The sequence below is a fragment of the Rosa rugosa genome, chromosome 5, assembly GCF_958449725.1.
Source record: "Rosa rugosa chromosome 5, drRosRugo1.1, whole genome shotgun sequence".
NCBI lineage: Eukaryota > Viridiplantae > Streptophyta > Magnoliopsida > Rosales > Rosaceae > Rosa > Rosa rugosa.
In genome coordinates, this window is record NC_084824.1 from 23,423,919 (window position 1) to 23,443,041 (window position 19,123).

General features: G+C 39.8%; 2 protein-coding genes and 1 long non-coding RNA gene across 4 annotated transcripts; 2 read left to right on the forward strand and 1 right to left on the reverse strand.

The window, feature by feature from the left end:
* Nucleotides 1-1,898: 1,898 nt before the first annotated feature.
* Nucleotides 1,899-4,421, reverse strand: LOC133707843 (uncharacterized). The gene is made up of 3 exons (XR_009845324.1): nt 4,117-4,421; nt 2,751-3,071; nt 1,899-2,279 (listed from the first exon to the last, which is right to left on the reverse strand). It is a non-coding gene; the product is annotated as an uncharacterized LOC133707843 (long non-coding RNA).
* Nucleotides 4,422-9,577: 5,156 nt separating this feature from the next.
* Nucleotides 9,578-11,008, forward strand: LOC133708239 (BAHD acyltransferase At5g47980-like). The gene has a single exon (XM_062133698.1). The coding sequence runs from the start codon at nt 9,581-9,583 to the stop codon at nt 10,916-10,918; it is 1,338 nt and encodes a 445-aa protein (XP_061989682.1). The 5' UTR covers nt 9,578-9,580; the 3' UTR covers nt 10,919-11,008.
* A 3,225-nt stretch (nt 11,009-14,233) lies between these two features.
* LOC133712818 (uncharacterized) lies at nt 14,234-18,906 on the forward strand. 2 transcript variants are annotated; one of them, XM_062138926.1, is made up of 7 exons: nt 14,234-14,417; nt 14,534-14,668; nt 15,555-17,277; nt 17,367-17,450; nt 17,537-17,664; nt 17,744-17,998; nt 18,079-18,906. In XM_062138926.1, the coding sequence occupies exons 3-7, from the start codon at nt 16,698-16,700 to the stop codon at nt 18,748-18,750; spliced, it is 1,719 nt and encodes a 572-aa protein (XP_061994910.1). In that variant the 5' UTR covers nt 14,234-14,417; nt 14,534-14,668; nt 15,555-16,697; the 3' UTR covers nt 18,751-18,906. The 2 variants fall into 2 exon arrangements, with proteins under 2 accessions (XP_061994910.1, XP_061994911.1); XM_062138927.1 differs by having other exon boundaries at nt 15,555-17,235.
* The last annotated feature ends 217 nt before the right edge of the window (nt 18,907-19,123 follow it).

Here is a 19,123-nt window from a genome sequence, read left to right on the forward strand (position 1 = left end):
CTACATCACGAATTCTTGACATGATTGACCATGTAGTATTAAAACCGAAGACAGAAAAGGGATGGCTTTGCCACATGTGAGAGGAGAAATAGAGTTCCAAGACATATACTTCAGTTATCCATCAAGACCAGACAGCCAAGACTTACAAGGCTTGAATCTTAACATTTCGATCAGCTGGTAAGAGTGTAGGTCTAGTTGGGGGAAGTGGCTTTGGCAAGTTGACAATGATTTCATTGATTGAAAAATTTTATGAACCAGGTTGAAGGAGAAATACTTTTGGATGGACATGCAATCAGAAGACTTCAGCTGAAATGGTTGAGATCCCAAATGGGTTTAGTTAATCAGGAACCTATTCTGTTTGCAACTTTCATAAGAGAGAGCATACTTTTTGTGTTTTTGGTAATGTATTTTGACATGCATAATTTGTTTTTATAAAACTCGTTTTTCTTTGAAGTTATAATAATTATTTTATTATTTTTTGTCCAAAATTATTTTCATTGTATTATTTTATTTTGGTCTTTATTCTATTATTGTTATTAGGACAATCCATATGGAGTTATTAAAATCCAAACAAATCTTGCTATTACAATACTTTAGAATCTGTCCAAATCCATATGGAATTAAAACAATCCGTAAATTCTATAGAATCCACAAGAATCCACGGATTATAAAAAATCAGACAGAATCATTTAAAATCTAGATTGAATACACCCCCCTTAGTTTCACCCTGCCACTAGGAGGCTGCGACCATTTGACCAAGCAAGGAACTCGCCGCCTACCTAGAGCAGACACGTTACTGCCCACTATGCCAAAAAATGCTTCAGACGACAGACCATATCTGTCGTCTGATGAAGTAAAAATCTGTTGTCTAAGTGGCTGCCGTCTCTAAGCCATTCAGACGACAGATATTCTCCGTCGTTTATAAGCTACTCAGACGACAGATTCAGTTTAAGTTCTGTCGTCTGAAGTACCTAATATTGAAGAATCGGAGTCTATCTGTCGTCTGAAACACTATACCACTACATATTAATGTTGTTGGAAATTCACTTCATCAACAGATTCAAAAAATAACTGTCGATGTAGTTAATGTAAGATGACGGAGTTTTTGTTGTTTCTGTCGTTTGATTGAACCAATATTAAGCTTAGTTGATGCTTCTGTCGTCTGATTTGAAGAACAATGACAGTTATATGTTGACTGATTTCGTATGCAACAACATTTATACCATGAGTTATGTTGTTTGAGATTTGTTTGGACTACAGATAATTTTGATTCTTGTGGTTAGATTTGGTTTCCAACTACAGTTTTAGTTTTTTTATGTTGTTTGAATGTCACTTAGAGTATAGTCTTACTCAAATTTCTGTTGTCTGAAGTAGTATTCAATCTCATTTTTCTGTTGTTTGTTTGCACTTTCAACCATTGTTTTAGTTATGTTCTGTTGTTTGAAGTTGGTAGAAACAACATATCAACACCTACTTCTGTTGTCTGAGAGCTATTTGACCTCTACTTTTCTGTTGTTTGAATGTGCTAGAAACAACATATCAACACCTACTTCTGTTGTTTGAGAGCTATTTGAACTCTACTTTTCTGTTGTTTGAACGTGATAGAAACAACATATCAACACCTACTTCTGTTGTCTGAGAGCTATTTGAACTCTACTTTTCTGTTGTTTGAACGTGATAGAAACAACATATCAATCACCTACTTCTGTTGTTTGAGAGCTCTTTGAACTCTACTTTTCTGTTGTTTGAACTTGATAGAAACAACAGATGATCATTTGTTTCTGTTGTTTCTATTTTCTTGATACAACATAAACCTGCATATATATGTTGCCTTTCAACCATTTCAACATCAGTCATTTACAATCATCAAAACCATAAAATTGGACTAAAATCTGCATTGAAAATGATGGCTACGTTTCATTGCATCAACATCATCCAAAATACAATCCATAGTTCCAACTCTAAACCTAGCCAACAGTTACATAATGATCAAGAGAACCAAAAAACCATCTTATCGATCTCGATCATTTACCTAATATTGCACTAAGTCAAAAACCTATAAGGTAAAGAAAGAGTAGCTAGGCAAAGCAACTGCATGCATAATTTAGGTTCATCAACACTTTCCATCAGTTATATATAAATGCACAAAAGCAGTTCCTGATGCTACTCATCTACCTTAAACAGAACCAAAGTTAGAACTTCATAACATGATTTGCCCATTCAGCTCGAACCACATCAATATCCTTATGTGTGTAAGCAAGATTTGATTTCCTTTCCCACTGAAACAAGCAAATGCAGCAAGTTATTATGATGCAATCAGATTTCATATTATAGGCATATTTCAGATTTGGACATAATAAGGTTCATTAAATTTGAGAAGCAAATGCAGCAAGTCCATTATAACCAAGGCAAATAATCAAATTTCTATTTGGATATGCGTATCAAAGGGAGAGCCAACCAGAAATTTAAAACCATAGACCTTCAACCATGACCATTTTTTTACCATAATTCTGAAACTTGATACCCAATTTGTTAATTCCACTAGTGGAGATATATATATACAGACACTTAGAGCATGGGTCCCACAACTAAAAAGCAATCTGATGTATTTATTGTATATATACAATACACCCACCAATGTGAAAAATAGTGACAGACAATATTTCAAATTAAAAAAAAATTCTAATTAATATACAATAACAGTAATTCTAATCAAACCACTTAATGAGAAAAGAAAATTCTGCAAAGACCTTTAATTCTAGGCATGATGTCTGCGTTCTCCTCTACTCCTCAATGGACAACTACATCACATAAAATGAAAACAATATAAAGAATGTTACACAGCTCACAAACTTTAAAACAAATGATATCCTTTGAACCATCTCAGTAAACCTTTCTGAACCCCTAAATGGTTTGATATATGACATACAAAGAAGTCAGCAAAGTCTGTAGAATATATGACATAAACCACTTAAGAACCTTACTTTGCAAAGATTGTACTGCCTGTTTAACAGCTCAAACCCATTAAACCATCAAATTTAGCTCATGATAAACCTCTTTTCCTAGAAATGCTGCAAAGACAAACCTACACATTGTCAGAGAATAGAGACTACTAAAACAAACTATAGTGGGGGAAGCAATAAGTCATTTCACATTTTAAATATAGTTCTTGGTACAAATTTACTGAGAGTAAGACCTTGTGATAAACGATCGACCCATCAAAGGCAATTAATACATGCAAGTTCCAGTTAGCATAGAGAAACAATTAATACAGTTTATACACAGACGTCTAATGAATAAAAAGCTATTTCTGTGGTATGTCAATTGCCGTTAAAAATTTTTATGTACAGTTCTCATACATTGAGAAATTTTATGAATGATGAATACCATATACAGATATACTGTATTTGTCTACTTTTGGGGAAGCAAATAAATATAACTAAATCTTTTCTGTTCACAACTCTCATAAAAGATATCTTTGATTCATCCCCGGATTCTCTATTCTTTGATTAAAACAAAGGATTATCCTATTTTGCGATGATACAATTCAACTGAAGAAACATTCAAACAACTACACAGGATGAGAAACAAATGATAAATAAAACAGTGAAAGGATATAATTCAAACTTATAGAGACTTAAAAGTTATGGAGACCAAAACATTTGCCGAGAATAAGTAAATGAGTCATTTTGAAACACACGTGCATTATATCAGCAAACCTTTGTGATTTCTGCAATTTTAAAACACTATCCAGATTACATAGTTCAGTGTCTCCAAGTCTGCCAAGTTACAATTGTGTGTGTGTACAGTATATGTGTATATAAATAAAGGGCCAGAGAAAACCATAGCATAAGCTCATGCACATAAAAAAAAAAAAAGAAAAAAAAAAAAAGAGCAAACTCAACCATCAAATAACAACATATATTTTACAGAAACAGAGACGAAATAAGTGATAAGCACAACCTAGAGAATAAAAACAACATTACAAAAACATAAAAGAGGAAAGAGCGAATGTTAGCTGCTGAAAGTGAGACTCAACTTCTAACAACACAGTTCTACCAATTTGGATCAGCTGAAGACCTTAAATTATAGAAATTGAAAGCAACAGGCTTCTACCTGTGTCCATATTGTAAAATGGGTTCAGCATCTTCATCAACCCTACTTGAGCCCATAACATTATCAGCCTCTATCACCTGAAATCATGTCAAGAGTTAAAAAGGAGCATGAAAACAGTAATCTCATTGCTCATTTTATCCCAAACTATTACATACTAATTCCCTAACTATAACATCCCCAACATACTAAACAAACTAACACCCAAGCTAAATCTGAGCAAGCGCTCTCTTATTAGCTCCACCCCTTTCCAGACTTTCTTTAAAGCATAAGCATTGCCAAACTTGTGCTATATAACCCAATTGCATAAATTAGCAGAAATCAAAGAACAAAAGCTAAAGTAACCCAATTGAATTCGAATATGAAACTTTAGTGTAGAATCCAATCCAAATCACCAAACCCATAAACTAAACGAGGAGAATCAACAAAATTTACTTAGAGGAGAGTTGTTCTTTCGACTTGAACAGCGGTGCAAACCTGAAAACTCTTCTCTGCAAATGGGATGACCCCAGTCCGTATCCCCACATAGTTAATGAAAATTAGAAAGTGATCGATTGGGTAATTGCGTTAAGCAGTGATGGCGAATAAATGAATATATGGATAATGTTACCTTAAGAGATTGCTGCTCTCTTCAACACTTGAGAGATGGAGAAACAATAGGGCAGAGAGAGGGAGGGAGAGAGTCCACGGTTAACACCGCAAAGGAAAGAAAAAGAAAGATAATCTTTAATGGGGCAATAGAACTTTCTAACATTGGTGACATTTCAACAGTATATTGACCCCACGGTGAGCAGGATTTTCTTTTCGGTACACACGTTTGGGAGGATTAGTGAGATAAAACTTGGTTGCTGTCACCATTAACCAAAACGTGGGGGTAAAATGGTATCCAAAGTATGCAATTTACAACACAAAATCATTAACAAAATCACAATCTGGACAATTAACCAACAACACATAACTCTAAATATGGATTTCCCAATTACCTTTTCTATTCAGTTTGCTGTTCAAAACCAAATTGAGTTCTTCAATTCGTCCTTAACATGAGATCCAATAACCCGACCAAACTGACTTTGTCTTCCATTGAGGAGTGCAGCAGAGTGCTTGTTAATTTTCAAAATCTGCAGCAGAACAGCAGTCATCAAAACAGAAACCAAGATTAACAACTAATCAAAAGTTAAAAACTCATCAAACTAGTATAATCTTCTCTGCTCACATATAAGTATGATCCATGTTAAGAGTAAGACAGACATTACATTCCAGGTTTCTCACTTACAAAAAATGGACTAAAGTTGCTGTCTTGGAACCAAACAAAGGAAAAGAAATTACAGAACTATAACTAGATATACAGAACACAAACGAAAGTATCTGATCGACAACACAGTAAGGACAATTTTAATGGCCTTGTACTGGACTCCCAATTTTAGAACGAAGAGCTGCTTCACGCAAACACAGTAAGGACAAAACTTGTTGCTGCGAAACAAAATCTCATTGTCAAATTTCCAAATTGGTTCAAAACGATCGACAATTCTATATATATAGACACACAGAAGAAGATGAAGAGGTAGAGAGAACCTGAAGATGACTACCGGATTGGACGAGACGAGCTCCTTCACCTTGCCCAACGCCATTTCGAAAACGACGACGCTTTCGATTTCGAAACCCTAAATCCCCAAATCGCTCCCGATTCTATGATATCTGTTGGGTGTAGATCCGGACTCGCAGTCGGAAGCATGTGGTGCTGACTTTCGATATCGTTGGATGACGCAGCCTGGGTCAACTAATTGGAGGCCGAAGAGTCCATTGGTAGTGGCGATGTCGCCGGATGATGCTCGGAGGTAGAAGATGGAGAATTGAGAAACCAGATCTACTTTCTCTCTCTTCGTACTGTCTTCTCTCATCTCTACGCTTCAATTTCTATTTCCTTGAAGAACTTGACTTGACCCGGCTTTGGTTGTTGGTTTGTAGACCGATATGAGAGACCAACGAGGGTGGAAGAACATCGAAGAAGAGGTGCTGCTAGGTTTGGGAGATGGAAAATGAGTTTTCTGATTTTTTTTCACCAAGTGTGGGAAAGCACGGGGCCGGGTCTAGGTCTATTAAAAGATAGATAAGTTTTAGTTCAGCCAAAAATTGGTTTTTGTCCACACAAGAAGAAATAATTTCTTCATTTACTCAGACAACAGAATTCTGTTGTTTGAGTTTTCTAAATTACAACAAACTTGAAAAAATTGATTTAGTATTGATTTTGACACTATTTAGACAACAGAAATAGTTAAAACTGTCGTCTGAAGACGTTCAAAAAAATCAGACAACAGAAAAAACCTCTTCTGTCGTCTGAGGAGTATGGTCTGAAGCATTTTTTGGCATAGTGCGCCACTAGGAGGTTGCGACCATTTGTCAATGCAAGGAACTCGCCGCCTACCTAGAGCAGACAAGGCACATAGAGTGCACGGACCGGGACCAACCCCACTACGTTCTACCAAAAAATGGTAGCGACTTATTTTAAAAACTAACCAACAAGCATAAACAAATAAAAAACTAAACAACAAACAAGGCCCAAAAGGGTCCAGACCCAAATTCAAGTCCAAAGAGGGTTTCAGAAACCCACCATCCCCAGCAGGCCTAGCTACAGTGTCACCGTCACCGCAACCTTGTCGGATTGCCGACACTCGTCCCAGCGAAGCAGGACGATCTCCATCGCTCAAGTCCAGCTGCGTCGCTGGACCAGATTGCCCTCCAATCTGCACATCCCAACCTCAATCTGACCACTCCGTCGTCTCCGTAACCCGACCACACCTTCGCGACCAGCGGAAAGACTCGGGAGGAATCCAATCTCCCACCCCGGCCTCCCCGAGCTTCGACCACCCTTCGATCTGCTTTGGTCTATCACGTCTGCCACCGGATCCGACAGCCACCAGTGCGATCCGCCGCCGGAGTCTGCCCTTAAGTCCCCAACCCTCTCCTGCAAACCCTCTCGTCTTGACACTTTGAGCCAAGATGGCCCCTAAGAACCCCATCAGCTTCGCCCCACAGATCTTATGCAACGATTCCCGTCCGACGACAGTGTCACTGGACGCGCCGCCGGACGGAGAAAATGAAACTGTCTGAAACCCTAGCTCTCATGGAGAAAGTTTTTTTTTCCTCTCCGTACAATATTGTGAAATATCAATTTTTGCATACTATCCGAATCATATTATATTTTATACCTAATGAGATTCAGGTTTCGTTATCTCCACCTTATCAAGATTTCAACACACAAACTATAATACAATATGTTAAGGAAGAAAAAAAAAATTAAGACCACGCTCTGAATATTATCGTACGAACACCTCTTTTTTTTTATGTTATTAAAGAAAATAAAATTTAGGTAAATTATATCTACACATGCTTATTTTCTAAATACACACCCCCATAAAATTTTTTGTTCATTTTTCCAGTGAAAGTTCCTTTTTTTTTCCCCTACTCATGAAAAAAAAAGAAACCACATGCAGAGTCTCTTCTTATCCCTTCCATTGTTTATTTTTATATTGCAGATATCATTCTCTTTCATGAAATCATGTATCTTCAATTTGTAACAAGAACCAAATATGTCGATTCAAATTTCAATCATGTATGTATTTCCAATTAGTTGAGTGATATGATTATAGCTCAGTTAGCTACAAGGACGTAGGATCGGTATGGGTTGCCTGGGCAACAGGCCTGGTGGTTTGTTATTTTTTTTAATACAAAAACTTAATAAGCCTAAGCTCACCTACATATATATGTATCATAGCCCACCTAGTTTTTTAAATCAAAGTATAATGAATTAATTTGTCCAATCAATTTTTTTTTTTTTTTTGAACCAAATCAATCATTTCATTCAACTCAAGCCAGAATGGCACGGATACATACCTTCCCTTGCCATCTCTAGACAAGTTTAGGACGTGGTATGCTAGCACCACCCATTAGACAACCAATGCTCACTTATTCAAAGCAAGCCTATAACTATGAAAACTAGAGCATAGTAGATAGGCAAATCCCAACAAAAGAAAAACTATCGTAATTAGACAAAAGCTAAAAACATTAGGGTTGGGCCAAAGGCCTAAACCCTAGCCCAACATAGCAATGGACTAGGGCAGAACCCCAGCCCACCATAGCAGCCCCAACCCCATGAAAAGGGATCCAAAACTCGGGTCCGGCAAAGATTGGTTTGGCCCAAGCCCAAACTTCATCTTCCTCAGCCGACCGGCCATGCGTACAACTCCGGCGTAGTTCCAGTGGTCTCCTCCGCCGCACCCCAACGTCGTCCCAACGACCCACGCCTCGACAACCCCAGCCGCCACACCCGGAGTCGCAAAAGCCCCACACCAAGCTACGCCGCCACAGAAACCACTGCACCACGTCGTGCTCCCCGATCCAGGAAACCTCCACCGCCGCCCAGTCACCTTCGACTCGCCGGATCTGGAAATCCCTTGATGAGGTGCCCCACCCCTGTACACGCAACCACCGGCCTGAGGCTCCGTCGTTCGGACTCGCCACCAAGCCATCCAGGCCCAAATCCCAAGCCAAAACCTTCTCCAAGAAGCTCCCAGGCATATTTAGAATCCCCGTCCGGCAGCAGCCCTCACCGGCGAGGCGAACCACCGCCGACAAAGAGTGCCACCGGACGAGAACAAGTTTGCAAACCCTAGACGCCGACTAGTCCGGGTTTTGCGGAGCACTGTGGCCAATTTAATGATTAGTGTTAATCATTTACATATTTGTCCAATCAATAAGTCCAGCATATCGTAGGAAAATAGAAAAGAATTTGATCGTGTTCAATGAAATAATAAAAAGAATGTTCTATTTAAAAGGAAATATAAATAATTTAAGTGAGTAAGCCAAAAGAAGTAAAAAAATTCTTCCAGTCTCGTACAACAATTACTGTGTCTCTTGTGAGTTGCGGGTGATTACAGTGTCTCATGTGAGTTGCGTTATTAGGCGTAGTTTAACTTTACCTTTGTTTTTTAGCTTAGGAATAAAGTGTGCATGGAATTTTCTTTAATGAGTGTTATTTGTTAGGAATTTTCTTCCCGGTTAGGCAGAAAAGGCAAAGAGTATTTCTTTCGATTCGCAAGGCTCTGGAGTATGTAATATCCTGGTGGTGACTCTTTACAGTCGTGAGAATATATGAATATTCATTTCCCTAAAAAGAAATTCTTAATGTCTTCCCATAACAAAAGAAAAAAGAGTTATTTTATTCTCTACTCTTTGCGTTTTACTAAATCTTGTTTTCTCAAGCTAGTTTATTAGGGTTCATTTAGTATTCATCAAGAGCGTTTTTTTTTTTTTTTCTCTAGTTCTTTCATCTAAATTTAAATTTTAGTTCCAAAAGTTTTAAATGTCAAAAAATGCATAGAGGAGATGAGAGAAGTTGACTTCCATTGCACCATCATATGCCTTTATATAGATGAATGTTTCATTATGAAACTCATATGCGTGGAGAAAAATGTGTTCAGAAATGAGGGTTGAAGTGATCGGCAAGGAAACAATTACACCATCATCTCCTACTCCTCACCACCTTACAACTTCCAACCTCTCTGTTTTTGATCAGTTATTACCAGACATGTATGTCCCTCTACTTCTCTTCTATCCCAACAATAGTACTACTAATCACAAGGGCAATACGGTTGATCACCACTACTCATTGATTACCGAAAGATCCAAGCTTCTGAAAACTTCATTATCTGAAGCCCTCAGCTGCTTCTATCCCTTCGCAGGAAGAATATTTAGCCACAACAACATTCTTTCAATCTGTTGCAATGACCATGGTGCGGCATTTATCCAAACCCGTGTTAACTGTCCCATATCAAAGGTTTTGGAAAAGCCCCATGATGGAATAGTAAATCAATTACTTCCAAATGGCATAGAATCAACATTTGAAAGCACCGGCTATCTCCTACTAGTCCAAGCCAACTTCTTTGAATGTGGTGGACTTGCAATTGGGGTTAGCATTTCACATAAGATCGCGGACGCCTTCACACTCGGAACATTCATCTGTAGTTGGGCAGCAATGAGCCTTGGCACTGATGTAGTGGCTTTTCCAACTATAGAATTTGGTGTTGCAGCATCTGTTTACCCACCACAAGATTTATTCATCAAGCCATTGCAAACTTCTGGGGAATATGTTTATGGACATTGTGTAAAAAGGAGATTTGTTTTTGATGCCTCAAATATTCTACGTCTCAAGTCAAAAGCCGCCAGTGCCACCGTTCCAAATCCAACTCATGTTGAAGTAGTGTCAGCGCTTATTTGGAAATGTGCAATGGACGCATCAAGATCAAACTTGGGTTTTACAATGCCAGCCATGCTATTTCTAACAGCAAACATGCGGAAAGTATTGGGGCATCCCACTTTAATGGGAAATCTTTTAGGATATGTCTCTGCAGCAAAGGCACAAGAAAGTGATGCAACTCTTCAAAGCTTGGTTGCTATAATACGGGAAGGCATTGAGAAATTTAAAGTGAAATATGGTAATGGAGTTAGCGGAGATGATATCTACCAACATTTCAAAGAGCATGAAGATTTAATGGGTAAGAATGATATAGATAACTATACATGTACCAATTGGTGCAGGTTTGGCTTCTATGAAGCCAATTTTGGATGGGGAAAGCCATCGTGGGTCACTATTCCAGGTTTCCCAATCAAGAATCTATTTTTATTAATTGATACAAAAGATGGTGAAGGCATAGAAGCATTCTTGAGTTTAAAAGAAGACGACATGGCTATAATTGAAACCAATAAGGAGTTGCTTGCGTATGGATCTCTCAATCCTATTGTTATTTGATATGTAACCCCCCGACCCTAAGAAAAAACAAATAAAGCCTCCTCTTGTGTGTTGATGAAAGCATAGTGGAGTTTCTTGTGCCAAGAAACATGTTATATAAGGAAGTAGATGCTTATTACTAGTAACATTGTTTAGTTGCTATGTACTTTCCACATCAACTTCCATGATTAATTTGCATTTCGATTCATTCATTTGAGTTGTTACTTTTGTTTAGATTTAAAGTTTACTAATCTGGTTACGTAAATGTCTTGTTCATTTAGTAACCTTTAAATTTTTCGAAATCAAATAAATATAACTGACTACTTTTTTATCGCATTTTCAGCTTACACAGTTTTCTAAAGCGATCATATTTCTGACCTATATAATAGCTTATCATGTTTGAACGATCCACACGAAGCATTAATTCTAGCAATTTATTTTACAAAATTACTAATCACAAGGGACAAACAAAATTCAAAAGCTAACCCATTATCACCCTAAAACCATTTTTCTAATTTCTATTATTCTATAATATTTAACTAGCCAAACGGTGAGCACCGCCTTCTTCCACTTCCCTAACTAATTGTATAACAACGTAAATCATAGAAACCAGAAGGGCATTTCAGAGACAACAAAACTTCGTTTCCCGCCATTTCTCTCTCTCTCTCTCTCTCTCTCTCTACGCCTTCCGATCATGAGCACCACCGCCACAGCCACCGCTCTGCGCTCGTCGTCTCTCATGGCCTTCCTTCTCCTCGCCTCCTTGTTCGTCACTCTCGGCGCCGCAAAGTCAGCAAAAGAATCGCCGCCGTCCGCTTGCGCCGACGAGCTCGTCCGGTTCTCGCCGTGCCTGTCGTACTGTTGCCTCTAAAAATCACCTCGGCCAGAAAACCGAGAGATCAAGGAACAAATGTCCTTCTTGGTGAGTAGATTGCGGGGCGTGCCAGCACACGGCCAGAAGGCCAAGTGTGCAATTGTAGTTGTAGTAGATGTAGTTCTGACTTATCAAGCAATTGTTGGCCGAGAAAGGAACTGATTCTCGGCCGATAGTTCGCTGCCTTTGGATCAAGGACTTGATGGCTGAAGGTCGGGTGAATTGGGTGTGGTTGTGAGAGTGTGAGTGAATATGAATTGTCTGGTCACAGGGCTTAAGTCAATAGGATCCAAATAATAACAAATAACTGTAAAGGTGAACTCGTAACGGATGAAATCTTCAAGATTGATAGCTACTATGCGACTACGAACAGTAAATAACATGATCAAACAAATAAAGCATAAAGACAATAAGGAGCAAATAAAAGATAACAACGAAACTGAAATCTGGAATGGCTGAAAATTATTAACTATTATTTGAAAGAAAACAAAGAGAACAATTCAAAATCGATACTAGGCTACAAGGAAATTAAAGCAACTGAAATTGTAACTAGCAGAGCAAATAAACTAGGGAGACAGACGGAACTTTTACCTAAACAAAGGACAATACGAAAATAAGAAAAGCTTGATGGCTTGAGTTTCTGGAGTTGTGTGTGTTGTCTTCTGTCGATGCTTCTTTATATATTGGCTGCTTTTGTGACTTGAACTTATCTCTTGGCTCTTTGAAGTTGAGTGGATTTCGGCCTCCTCTTGGCGCAGTGACTCTATCTTGCTTTGGCTTCAATACTTATCGTCGGCTGACTTGACGTTGGACTCTATCTGAATCGGCTCTGATGGTTGTCATCAACGGCTGCAATTAATCTTGAAGTAGACTATCTTGGATTGAACTCTCTTCATCGGCTAACGAACTTCAATTTGGTTGAACTACTAACTACATCGGCTATTATCTTTCTAAGTTGAGTTCGAGTTGGAAACTGACTAGAGGGATTTGAACAATCGGCCGATGGGCTTTTAGACAATAAGTTTCTTTTTAAATTGACGACTACAGGCCGGCTGATAACCAATGGCCTAACTTTGTCCGACTCGACTTGGACCAAACGAAGTGTCCAATTATTCATCGGCCAACATTGCTGGCTACCGGCCCAATTACCTTTTGAGCGGCTCATTGTAATTAGAAATCAATCTAACTATGCACATTAGCTATGTCTGAGTGGACATGCAAATGTGGGTACAAACATTGCCCCCCCCAAGTTTCTTAAGCATCGGCGAATGTCGCCGAGTGGTTGAGAAATTTGAGTCAACTTGCCCGCCGAATCGACTTCTGAAAATTCATGTATTTCTGTCCCTCATTACCTTCCCTGATGGCTAGAATAAATTTTCTTGGTCGAACGGGCATTTGGGAAATCAATTTGAGCGTTGAGTCTCCATTCAATAAAATTAGCGAACCAAATGACATGAGTAAGTAAGTAATTCATGAGTAAGCCAATGAACGAATCTGAGTAGGCCAACACGTGAATATATCTTATGGTGGCCAACAAGTCAATGAACGCATGGAAGCCAACAAATATTAATTTTCAAATCGGCCAACAAAAGAGCAAGTAGGCAAATCGGCTAACGAAGGCCAACAATTAATTTACTCGAGTTTAGCCGATTGATAGAACTAGAGTTGGCCAACAAGTGAGAGTGGCTCATGGAAGCCAACAAGTGAAAAATGCTAAGTATCAGCCAACAAACAAAAAAAATATCACAAGAAAGCCAATTTGTAGCTCATGTTGGCCAACACCTGAAAAAGGTTCAAGTTGGCTTTAAATTTTCAAGTTGGCCAAAGTAAAGAGGAGTAAGCCAACACATGAAAAATCTTAAGTTGGCCAATGATTAAGAAAATCCAAGTTAACCAACAAAAGAAAGGGAGCCAACCCAAAATGAAAATTGGCAACCAACACAAAAGAAAGTCTTAAGTTGGCCAATGAACTCAAGTGAGGGAAAGTAAGCCAACATGGGAGTTTAAATTTTAAGTTGGCCAATCCATGAAGAATTTCAAATCAGCCAACGCAAGGAAAATTTGGACAGCCAAATGAAAACTTGGGTAGCCAACGCAAAGAAAACTTGGACAGCCAAATGAAAACTTGGGTAGCCAACGCAAATAAAACTTGGACAGCCAAATGAAAACTTGGGTAGCCAACGCAAGGAAAACTTGAGCAGCCAAATGAAAACTTGGGTAGCCAACGCAAAAACAAAAGCTTGGCAGCCAAATGAAAACTTGGGTAGCCAACGCAAGGAAAACTTGAGCAGCCAAATCAAATAATAGGTAGCCAATACAAAAAACAAAAACTTGGCAGCCAAATATTCCCTTCTTCTTTCGTTCTCCTCCTTTTTTTATTTCCGGGTTGGCTGCACACCCATTTTGCTACGGGTCGACCCACTTGCAATTTCACTTTTCCTTTTTATATCACTTTATCTCTTCATATGCTATTATGAGTTTATGACCACAAAAAGAGAACCTTCTTCCATTTCTAGTAAAACGCGAGCTGCCCTCTGTTAAAGTTTGCAATTGAATCTTGCAGCTCCAATATCCTCAAATTCATCAATACCTTCATTTAATGGTGATCTGGGTATGAAGTCGAGCGTAACCTCGTGACCACGAAAGGTACTACATATTTTGAATTTTGCATTTGAGTTTGTAAATTAGAAAACTCAGATCTGACGAATCTGATGAATCTGATTAATCTCCCCCTGTCTATTTCTCTACTTTGCATCGTGTAGTTTTCTCTTCCATTATTCCAGAGCCGAAATCATAGCTGGGTATCTCTTGATTCTGAGCAAATCCCGCTTTATTAGAGCTATTTGGAGGCTGGGTACCCCTTGACTTCTCACTGCGCGAGGTTCAACAAACTGCAGGTATGATACTTGTATTCTTCGTTGAATTGTAAGCCCAGATCAGTCGATGAACAGAGCATTCACTTATTACCAGAAGCTAATTTCTTCAGATCCAATTATGGTCCACATACTCTTGCTCTTTGTTCGAATTCCTAGGTTTTGAAGGTCTGTAGTCATTAATTAATTCATAATTATATGACCAGATGAAGTTGTTTAATGTCAACCAGGGAACTTTTTGACCAACTTTTTCCAAAAACTTAATTCAATGCATGGTTTGAATTATGGGTTCATCAACCCATTTCGTGCCTATGTGCAGCTTTCTCTCTCGTCCATGCATGATGTTGCAATTTGCACATATACACACATATTAATGCTCATTAACTTCTCATACATGAGTAAGTAGACTATCAAAGTGTACTCACAATTTGCTAGTTTGAGTTTAATTCCCAATGGGCCCAATTCGTGGCACATGATTTAGCCATGCATGAAGTGCAAATTTGCACTGTAATTGCCTTTGTCATCACTGGTATAAATGGTTTGAAAAGTCAAACAAAGTGGACTTTGCGCTGATGTTATCATTTCGGCATTTTTCTTCATGATCTTATAATTATGCATTTGAAAGGCATGGCAGCCGGGTCATAAATTCAGTCAATGATTGACCTACTATATATTAAACACCAAATGCACAATCATGGATTCACGCATATTTCTGGATAAATATTTATCCAGAGGCACTGCCATTATATTGCCAACATTTTTTATCGGGTATGTCTTGGTTCATATGCCTGTAATATGCCTTTGCCCCCCCCAAGTTTCTTGGTTTTCGGCGAATAGCACCGAATAACGAGAAACTTGATGTACACCGAGAAACGTGATGTGATAACCAATGATGCTCTATATCTTGTAGGATTGGGTCGGTCAAGCAATGGCTGCGAAAGGGACCGGAGAAGACAAGTATGAAAGCAAACAGAAAAGTATTACCAGACGCTCATTTGCATTCGCAGAAGCAGTAAGTCAAGCCACTGAAAAGAATGCCTTGGCCTTCATGAATAGAATAACACAACGAGTCCCGAATGAAGGTGGGGCACGTCAACTGGGCCCAAGCTTCTATAGTGAGATACCGGCCGATGTGGAGAAAGTTTTGAGCCAGCATGAAGTAGATGATTCTAGCTACTTCAGTGAAGGAAAAGCGTGGGGATCATGGAGCACAAAACCTGGAAAATGGCCTAGTGAAACGGCCAACTGGATTCCGTGGGTCGAACGAGTCGAGAAGCGATTTGGGGATGTATGGAAACGACTTGGGATCTATGACGCCATCAAGCTTTCCACCATTACCATTCCTTGTGACCGCTCCTTGCTGGCTGCCGCTATGTGTTTTTGGAGTTCTCAAACAAACTCTCTGGAGCTGCAATTTGGTGCACTTAGTCCTACCTTGATTGATATAGCGGCCATTATAGGCCTGCCGGCACATGGGCAAGTGGTGGACATTGTACTGGCAGAAGGAAAGTTCGACATTGATCTTGGTTGCGAGCTAAGAGACCGAAGTAAGGGTAGACCAGCCGTTGCTAATTTTAATACATGGATTGAGGTATTTAACAACGGCTTGATGAGTAAGTCACTTAGTGGGGACAACAGCCTAGAAGAAAAAGAGGAAAGCCAACATGAGACAATGGAAGTTACTCCTGTAGAGCATGCTGGTTTTCTTGCCGTTTGGATATGCAAGTTCTTAGTGTGCACGACTTCTAGAAAAGTGAATGTGGAATACTACAAGTTGGCTGAAGCATTAGCAAGTAAAGAGGTGCAAGAGAGCGATCAACCATTAGCTCTTGGTTCTTTTGTGCTAGCCCACTTGTACAGATGTCTTCACCATTGTGTGACCGAAGGACTGAATCCAAATTGGTCTGGGCCATTGTGGATTTTTTAGTTGTGGCTGCACACTTATTTTCCCTCTTTCAGACAACCGGGTTTATCATTGGCCGCAGACCACACTCTTGGACAACAGTTGGCGCCGCTTGACTTACTTTCTCATTCGGCTGAAGAGTGTTTTGAGATGTTGTTCAAGTGTCCAGAATTCTCAGCAGAACAATATGCCGTTTGTTTCGGCAGGAAGTATCCACCCTATCTGGTCATGGATATCAGCCAACCCATCTCAGAAAGTGATTCGAAATGGAAAAGTGCATGTTTAGCTTGGAAGAGTGCAATAGGTATGAGGGATCTCTTCTGGGGCGCTCTGTCTGGTAAGACACTTAAATGTGGAGTGGAGTTATATGCACCATCATATTTCAGTCGGCAGTTGGGATATTTTCAAGCTATACCTGCTCCAGTTCCAGAATCGTCCAACCGATATAGTTCTTTACGAGCAGTTTTCTCCACCAAGGATGACATTGAGCAGAATAATAAGGCTTTTCTGTTTAATATGAGCTTTGCCATGAAGGCAAGGGTAGCAACTAGCAAGAGCTCTTCTCATTTCAGAGAGTGGTGGATGAAACGAGTAGGTAGCCGTTTTAAAGATGGGTTAATATCAGCTAAGCGATCGGCTTTTGCAGGAAATCCATGGGCACAAGAAAAGCCGAAAACTGCAAAGCGTGGTAAGACAACAAGCAAAATTGCCAAAGCTATCCCAACTATAAGTAAGTTGTTGCCCCCCCCCCCCCCAGTATCCTTTCAGTTATACACATGTAGTTATGTTGTTCACCAATTTGTGGTTTGATGATTGTAGGTGGCCAAGAGTCTTTGAAGAAGTGTACTAGAGTTGGCAAAAAGAGAAAGGCCACCCCTAGTTCGGCCACCGATTCGGCCAAAGGTAAGCCGAAATCAATTTGAATGGCAGTCGGCCATTATGTAAAGAATCATGGCCGATGACTATTGACTTTGTTATTCTGTCTTCAGAGGGTGTCACTAGGTCCTCAACGTCTCAATCTCCTCCATCTAAACAATCGGCGAAGCAAGATGAGCAATCCTCTGAAAGTGAAGAAGCATTGTGCTTGCCCAAACGAAACTGTCCAGAAATACTCAAGGTATGGTAGATCATCAAAGGGAGTATGGGGACTGTATCTTGATTTCACATATGACATATTTGGTATCATGAATTTTCAGTTAGCAAGCATCCAAAATGCCGTTCCTAGCGAAACTGAGGAATCCGTGGAGCTAACCACCGATAAAGACGGCCAACCAGTTGGTGATGAACCTATGGGGGAGATAGTGTCTTCTGAGAGAGTAGCTGAGAGTGAAGTTGTGACAATGAATATTGAGAGGGAGACACTTGTACTCACGCAAACTTCAACACAGGCCAGTACTCCCTTGTCAGTGACTTCGTCTCTTAGTGAGAAACTGGTGTCGGCTAACGAGCCGGTAAGTATGCACCAAACTCTTTTGTGATTATCTCATTTCTATCATGCTGAAGACCTAATTGTTAGTGGCTGACATTGTAGGAATGTAACCAAGGGTTTGAAGCCGAACTGCAAGCTTTCATGAGGGCGTTTTCGGCCGATGCTCTAACCCAACCCGAATGCTTCTTGGCCATCTCACAAGTACCTACCTCTCAATCCACGTCAAGGGAGGAAATTGATGGGGCGCTGAAGGTGGTAAATGGAGTTTTATCGCAGCCATTGAAAGAATTTGTGGAAACAGACCAATTACCAAAAGTGAAAGTGGCCATGGATTTGTTGCTTGGAGCCAAATACTTTGCTCCGCCCAAGGTAGCCCTCATTAATGAGAAGCTAGAAGTGTTGACCCAACAAATATCTCGTGTAGCTGGCTCTTATCAAGAAATAGAAAAAAGGAGGCAACAAACCTTGGCTTGTGAGCACATGAAGAAAGCCATGGTTCCCGAGTTTGGGTGGTGTATGGAGCAAAAACGGGTTGTGGAGTCTCTCGATAGCAAGATAAATGAGTTGGAAAGACAATTGGTAGCCTGGAAACAAGAGAGACAAGAAGTGGGGGAAAAACTTCTTCAAAGGAGTAAACAGTGTTTCCAAAGCCAAGAACAACTGAAAAAGATAGAGGTCGAATTGAAAAATTCCGAGCCTAAGCTAGTAGCCGACTTGGTCACACCATTACTCAGTAGTTCTCGCTTCCCACATTGTGGGATAATATTTCTTTAGGTACTGGCCATTAATAGGCATTGCGTGTCGTTCGCCATCGTTCGCCATTAGCCTGAGCATAATAGGGTGTCGATTGCTGCATTGTAATCTTATACTCGGTCATCCGTGTGATGACGGCTTCAGCTATGAATACCGATCCTCGGTCAGTTGTTATAGTTTCTGGAATACCGAAGCGGTGAATGATGTTTTGCTCAATGAATCTGATCACCTCGGCACTACTTATGGAGGTGAATGGAACGGCTTCAACCCATTTTGTAAAGTAGTCTGTGGCTACCAGAATCCATCTGTGCTGTTTGGAAGACGGGGGAGAGATTGGCCAATTATATCCATTGCCCAGCCCCGAAAAGGCCATGGCTTGACTATTGGATTCATG

Bases quoted from the DNA above. Each gene is read 5' to 3' on its own strand.
- LOC133708239 (XM_062133698.1), top strand. From the start codon at position 9,581: ATGTGTTCAGAAATGAGGGTTGAAGTGATCGGCAAGGAAACAATTACA.
- LOC133712818 (XM_062138926.1), top strand. From the start codon at position 16,698: ATGTTGTTCAAGTGTCCAGAATTCTCAGCAGAACAATATGCCGTTTGT. The intron at 17,278-17,366 runs GTAAGTTGTTGC...TGATGATTGTAG, and splicing joins CAAAGCTATCCCAACTATAA to GTGGCCAAGAGTCTTTGAAG. The intron at 17,999-18,078 runs GTAAGTATGCAC...CTGACATTGTAG, and splicing joins TGGTGTCGGCTAACGAGCCG to GAATGTAACCAAGGGTTTGA.